The sequence below is a fragment of the Nansenia antarctica genome (genome assembly GCF_963989245.1).
Source record: "Nansenia antarctica genome assembly, chromosome: 9".
Classification (NCBI taxonomy): Eukaryota; Metazoa; Chordata; class Actinopteri; order Argentiniformes; family Microstomatidae; genus Nansenia; species Nansenia antarctica.
The window spans coordinates 37,933,797-37,940,983 of NC_137679.1; the positions used below are offsets into that span (position 1 = coordinate 37,933,797).

General features: G+C 43.7%; 1 protein-coding gene across 2 annotated transcripts; it reads right to left on the reverse strand.

The window, feature by feature from the left end:
• Positions 1-548: 548 nt before the first annotated feature.
• LOC308164847 (uncharacterized protein) lies at positions 549-4,674 on the reverse strand. Of its 2 annotated transcripts, none has more exons than XM_080538897.1 (6): positions 4,578-4,674; positions 3,913-3,954; positions 3,374-3,766; positions 2,663-2,791; positions 2,044-2,134; positions 549-1,607 (listed from the first exon to the last, which is right to left on the reverse strand). In XM_080538897.1, exons 2-6 carry the CDS (start codon positions 3,950-3,952, stop codon positions 1,154-1,156), a joined length of 1,107 nt encoding a protein of 368 aa, XP_080395023.1. In that variant the 5' UTR covers positions 3,953-3,954; positions 4,578-4,674; the 3' UTR covers positions 549-1,153. The 2 variants fall into 2 exon arrangements, with proteins under 2 accessions (XP_080395023.1, XP_080395024.1); XM_080538898.1 differs by having other exon boundaries at positions 4,582-4,606.
• Between the last annotated feature and the right edge of the window lie 2,513 nt (positions 4,675-7,187).

Sequence of the window (7,187 nt, forward strand, 5' to 3'; positions counted from 1 at the left end):
AAGTGAGAGACGTATGTGAGAGAGAGAAACAGAACAATATGGAGGACCCTGAGAAACGTGCAACAATGCCATTGTTGCCCAAAAACATTGTGCTGCAAAACGTTCGTCATCCAAGTCATTGGAACTACCTTGACGTTTTGTTACTTCTTTTGACAGATGGACACTAATGGACTTATTTGTAAACGGTTATATTCAGTGCCAAAGTGTTGAGTGCCTTGTGAGCAAGCTAGATGGATGAATTTATTCTAGTTGTCACCTTTCTTAGAGGACTGAAGTAATACCCCGTAGTCGTGTTTTGTTTCAATAAATCCAGGACACTTTTAAGTTGAATGTTCCTGACGTTAATGTCTCTTCAGTAACTTGTGACTGAGGGTTTTGAGAGATTTTCTTCATGACTCGTGGGCGCCCTCCTCAGGATCATCACTGTAACTACGTGTTACGGTCAACTTTGTCACATTTTTTAGAGGGTTTTGTGTCATGTTATGTATTATTCAATACTGTTTATTGTATTACTTCCTAATGAGAATGACATGACAAGACGAGAGAGCCATTTTGAAATTAGTAGTTTTATTTCCTTGTTGTAACTACTGCTATGGACGGAATGTTTAACACTGGGAAATGTATAAAACATATAAGAGATAGTATACTGTACAGAACACATTGAATTACGTTTTCTGTCCAAACATCTTTGTATGAGTTTTCAGATAATAATTGTTTACAAGAGCTATGATATAACATAAAACCAATAATACAAATTGCACTTAACTGACCTGTTGACTTTTATTTTATTTATTTTTTACATTTTTGCCAAACATGGATGTACCAAGAACTGTACTCCTAGAAAGCCAGTGAGATCTCATGCTACATGCTACATGCTAGTATCAATAGTAGTAGTAAAGTTTTCTGTTAAACAGAGAATAACTTGTGAATAACTCTTGTGGAGAAAGTGTGTAAAGTACACTATCCACTGTCTCATGGCCAAAAAGCAACATTTACATGTTGTACAATTACAAAAAGAGGATGTGACTGTGGAATGTGTGTAAGACCAGTACGGATGGATAGTCCTTGTAGAGGTTTTGCTTAAACTACAACCAGCGAAACTACAAACAGCAGCACTTGAAAACGACTCTGCTTTTATCTCTCCTCCATCACTTCATAGCTTGGCCTCTTCCTCCTCCACCACCACTGCCGCTGCCTCCACCTCCAACTCTTTCTCCACCTCCTGTTCTTTCTCCACCTCCTGTTCTTTCTCCACCTCCTGTTCTTTCTCCACCTCCTCCTCCTTCTCCGCCTCTTCTTTCTGGACCACTTCTCTCTCCACCTCTCCTACGTCGGCCACCACGTTCTCGGGTTCGGTGTACAGGGGGGAGACGTTCCCGTCCTTCCAGGTCAAGACGATGTCCCCTGGTTTGAGCCCCTCCGCCTCCCCGTTGGACAGAAGGGGCTTGAGCTCTTGCGCCTCGCTCTCTAATTGGCTGCTGACCTGAGTGAGGACGACCTCCGAGTGACCTGTGGCCTCAGTCGTGATGACCTGCAGGTCCTCAGGCTCTGGCCTCTTTGCCGACAGCGCCGCTGCAGCCTTGTACTTGGCTATCTTCTTCCTGTTCCTGTGTAGGAGGGGGTAAGGACATCTCTGTTGTAGCTGTTATTGTAGCCGGTATGATGATAAAGACAACCAGCTCTCACAAATATTTAACATCATCATCATCATCATCAGCTGTTATTTGATTGTTGCCAACTTTGTCATTATCAACGACTAGCATTTTGTTCGTTTAGAATGAGTGTACAATACATGTGTTCCAGGGGAGGTGATGGAGGTATCAATCAGAGGACAGACTCGTTGTAATGCATGGAATGGACTAGGGAATGGTATCAAATTCATGTATTTGATACCAGATACCATTCGTCATTCCAGATACCATTCGTCATTCCATTCCATGCATTGTTGTTGTCTTGTTCTCCAATTCCCACCTCCACCAGCCTCCGTCGATGAGTTCCACTCAGTTGTCGTCCTGCTCCATCAGGAGTTCAGTGGGTTCTTACTTGTTGGCCATGGAGCCCATTCCCAGCAGCAGACACCCCAGTAGCAGGCCACCGAAGGCCAGACCTAGCATCGCAAACTTCCAGGGGGTTGCTATGACGAGCACAAACACACTTTATTGAACACAGACTTATCTTCTGTCCCACTTAAGGCCCACCATAAAAAAGAAAAGAATAAAAAAGAAACCACAAACATTTCAGAGTTGATCAAAGACTGTATTTTGAACCTGACCCAAGTGTGCACTTAACAACTTTCTTTTTTTACGAACTGAGGAAAATAAAAGTTTACTATCAAGTGAGTCTAAATGCTCCTATAATCCAAACCTTTTATGGTGATAGTTACAGTTATCTCATAAAATATATCATCAGCTAGTGCAGTGTTACAGTGGGCAGAACAGTATTTCTCCTGTCTTAAAACTGAGGAACATGTCTAATGTCATTTTGAATCCAAATGAACCAATCTCTCATATCGATTTAGCACGTTCTATAGGAAACAATATCCCTGATGTCTGTGGAGAAATAGTACCATGTATACCTTTTGGTAAGACATAACAAAATAATATAAATAAAATACATTTAAAAAAAAGGAAAAATGTCCTTGGAAATTGACTGCAACACTTACGGTCCTCTGTGCGATAGTACCACGTGAGGAACTCTCTCTGTTCCTGTGTCAAGCCAGCAGGTCCCGCGCCCTCCTCTCCCTCCCTCCTCACCTCAAACTCATCAGGCTCAGTGTGTGCCCTTTTGGATCCTGGTGGAGGCCAATACAAATACACAACATGTCCTCGTTGGTCACAAAGGCACCATGTGGTCATGGCGGACAGACATCATTCTATCTAGAGGGAAGACATTTAGCTTGCACAGTTGTATAGCAGGGCCCCTTACTGTACAAGGTAATTTACACAAAATATAATAATAATAATAATAATACATTAGACTTATATAGCGCTTTTCTAGACACTCAAAGACGCTTTACAACCTGAAAAGATCGAGTAGTAATAATAAAAAGAAACAAAAGGTAAATAGAAGAAAGTATAGGGGCCTAATTAAGGTAGTGCTGGGGACACATGGGTATGGGAGGGGGAAAGGGTTACCGTAACTGGTGAAGGCGAGCTTGAAGAGGTGGGTTTTGAGATATTATTGTATGTAATGGAATTGTGATTATAAATAAAGATATAAAAGGGCTTTTAGTGTCACAAGGGATTCATTCGGCTTATTCCAAAAACCCAAATCAGTTTACGCATAAACTACATTTTATACAGTAAGAGTCCATTAAATACTAGGCAACACACAGCAGCTTGTGAAATCGTTAACAGCCTCCCGGCTGACTTACGGAGCTTCTCCTGACAGATGTCCCCCTCGTCCAGAGATCTCCACTTAGACTGTCTGCTCCTGGGGGACAGAGTCACGCGCTTCCCGTCCGTGGACAGCTCCAGAGAGGTGCTCTGGCTGGTCAGCCTGTTCCCCTCACAGTCCCAGAGGAGGCTGTCGCCTCTGTCCTCCTCCTCGGCCTCCTCCCCACAGAGGACAGTCTGGACAGGGTCAGCGTGGCGGGCGGACAGACACCTGCCACTGCCCGCGCTCTTCAGGATACTCTGCTCCATCCACATCCATTGTTGGAGGTCTGAATCCAGGTTACACTTCTGCAGCTGAACCAGTCCTGTCTGGAGGGAGTCCTCCAAGCACAGGCTGTGTAGGGTATTGTGGATCATGAAGCTGCTTGCCCCTGGAAGCACAGTGGACACATACTGTCATCATCGCTGCTGCAGGGGGGTGTTACGCAACCCAAACATGCTTTTACTGGTTGTTTTTGTTTTCATAATGATTTATTATGAATCAGATTTTATAAAGAATTTCAGGTGATTGCATTACCTGGCAAGAGCAGACACAGCGTGATCCACACACGAAACATCTCTGAAGTGGATGGAAAAAACAATATTGATCAGTTTGAGTTCCTTTCCTTAAAAAGAAATAAAAGATTCAACACAAACACTCATTATGAATTATATAATTCCTTCCGTACATGTTGATTCTAGAATATGCTTATCCTAGTCTCCAGAATATCCAGCTCATCTCCATGTGTGTATTCTAGCGCACATTTGACTTTTTTCATACTTCAAAACCAAAACAAGAGTCTGTAGTGAATGAGTCTTTCTTTTCTTTTTTTACAGAAAAATACACATCATTCTTGCGAATGGAGTCCCAAAGCACTGCCTTATTTGTACTGCTATTCCATCTAAACTCAAAACAGCTTTGAAATAAGATTATGTATCTCTTTATGTAACATTTGGCATAACAATATGCCTGAAGAGAAATATGCACAAGATATATTTTTCTGAAAACGTTCCAACTGTTTAGTCTACCCTTTTATGAATGCAAGCCTTATCAGGGCTTTGTGTACACACACCAGTAATTACCACTGATAGCGAATGTATTGCCCTAATTAATTTAGGATTACAGTATAGTGCAGTATGACCCGTAAGCAGGGAGAAAATCTATTACACAAATGACCCTCATTTAAAAAAAGATGTACTCACCTACCCTGGGCTCTGTCTCACTGACTGACTGAGAGGGGAGGCAGGGCAACAGGGTGCATGATCCTACCTGTTGAGCATAAACAACGGCGAGGAAATGCTTTACCAAAGTTCATGTGGGAGGAGATTGTTTCATTGTGCCTTAATTCTGGTTCCTGCATATGTTGAAATGCTCCTAATAGCTAGGTTTATGGGGATTTCGTGGTTATTTTTTACAGAAGAATCTTTTTTTTCTCTCCAAGAATTTACATCTGTAAATAGTTGCTGGGTCATTATTTCTGAAGAGAGAGTTTGAGAAATAGTCTTTTAAACTCGTAGGTCTTTCTTTCAATCCCATTAAGTTGTGTGTATTATTATTTGAATGAACACCACCGACTAGATAATATCAGACAGAGGGACGTACAAGACATTCCTCTGATACTTTTCATTTTGTTTCAGAATGCCCCACTAAAACTCATTAGTTGAACCAATGAGAAAGAGAGTAAGTAGCCTTGAGAACCGATGGTTCTGGAGCCTAATGGCCCTTAGGGCAGGAGCCTATCTCCTGTTTCCCTAGCGTGAGGCGCCTTGTTGTACAAGTACAACCCCTGGACATGACGCTGGTATGTCGCAGGGTCTGATTTGGACCAATGCTTAAGCTTACATTTGGGAGGGGGAAAAACAGCTGTCCTTGCATTGGACAAGGTCTTTGGCCCTGGTTGCTTGGTTACTGTTTAGTCAGCCTTACTTCAGCCTTGCCATTGCCGGGGTTGTAGGGACACAGTGGGAACACAGTGTGTGACTCATCGGTCAAACACCTAGCCAAGTGGAACTGTCGTAATATTTGACTGTTTGACAGGAGCTTTAAAGGGGGGTTTATTTCTTTATGGCAAGTGGTTAAAGTGTCGTAGGTGAATGACCTCTGTGTCATTGCCAACATTCCAGAGGGGAGAGACAGCGCTCTCGTGGTATTGAGTGAGTGAGTGATTGAGTGAGTGAGTGAGTGTTTTTAAAAAATGAATATGCATCTATTTTTAATAACATCTACACTCAGAGAACACTTTATTAGGAACACTATATTAATACTGGGTAGGGCCTCCATTTGCTCTCACAACAACCTCAATTCTTTGTGGCATTGATGTTCCACAATACATATTCCTTTGAGATTCTGGTCCATGATGACATGATTGCATCACTCAATTCTGATTGAACAGATTTTTCAAGTGCACTTCTAAGCTGTGAATCTCCCGTTCTACCACATCCAGTTGTATTGGATTCAGATCCGGTGACTGGGAAGGCCATTGAAGAATACTGAACTCATTGTGATGTTCATGAAACCAGGTTGAGATGACTTTTGTTTTGTGACATGGTGCATTATCATGCTGGAAGTAATAATAATAATACATTTATTTTATAAGGCGCCTTTCATGGCACTCAAGGTCGCCGTACAACACAGTTACAAAAATACAGTCAAACAGTTAAAAAATGACAATCAAACAATTACAAATTACAATATAAAAAGCAGCAGCAGCAGGGCATTCAATAGTCGGGAGGGTGGCTCAGAGATAAGCCTGCCTGAAGAGGTGTGTTTTGATGTGTGTTTTGAATGGGTTTATGGTGTCAATGTTCCTAATGTCGGGGGGGAGGGAGATCCAGAGGCGAGGGGCAGAGCGGCTGAAAGCTCTTGCCCCCATGGTGGACAGACGGGCAGGGGGGACAGTGAGGTTGATGGCGGAGGCTGACCTGAGGGACCGGGTGGGAATGTTGAGGTGGAGGAGGTCGGACAGGTAAGGGGGGGCGAGGTTGTGGATGGCTTTGAATGTGTGGAGGAGGATTTTGTAGTCAATGCGTAGTTTAATGGGAAGCCAATGGAGTTGTTGTAGAACGGGGGTGATGTGACTGATGACAGGGGTTCTGGTGATTATACGGGCAGCAGCATTCTGGACCAGTTGGAGCTTATGGAGGAGTTTGTGTGGGAGACCAAAGAGAAGGGAGTTGCAGTAGTCTAAGCGGGAGGTGACTAGAGAGTGGACCAGGATAGCAGCGCTGTTGGGAGTGAGTGACGGGCGGAGGCGGTTGATATTTCGAAGGTGAAAGTAGGCGGACCGGATGGTGTTGTTGACATGGGTATGGAAAGATAGGGTGCTGTCGAGGACGACACCCAGACTCTTAACCTGAGGGGAGGGAGAAACTAAGGAGTTGTCAATAGAGAGGGTGAAACTGGGTTGCTTGGTGAGGGAGGATTTGGAGCCAATGAGTGCTATCTCGGTTTTGTTGCTGTTAAGTTTGAGAAAGTGGGAGGGGAACCAGGATTTGATTTCCTGTAGGCAGGCACAGAGGGAAGAGGGTGGGAAGGTGGATGAGGGTTTGGAGGAGACATAGAGCTGGGTGTCGTCCGCATAACAGTGAAAATGTATGTTGTGTTTACGGAATATTTGACCGAGTGGTAGGAGGTAGATGATGAATAGGATGGGGCCAAGGACAGAGCCCTGGGGAACACCAGAGGAGAGGGGGGAGGTATGGGATGAGAATGATTTTAACTGGATGAATTGAGTGCGACCAGAGAGATATGAATGGAACCAGTCCAGGGGAGAGTCGGATATGCCAATGGAGGCTAGTCGGTCGAGGAGGATG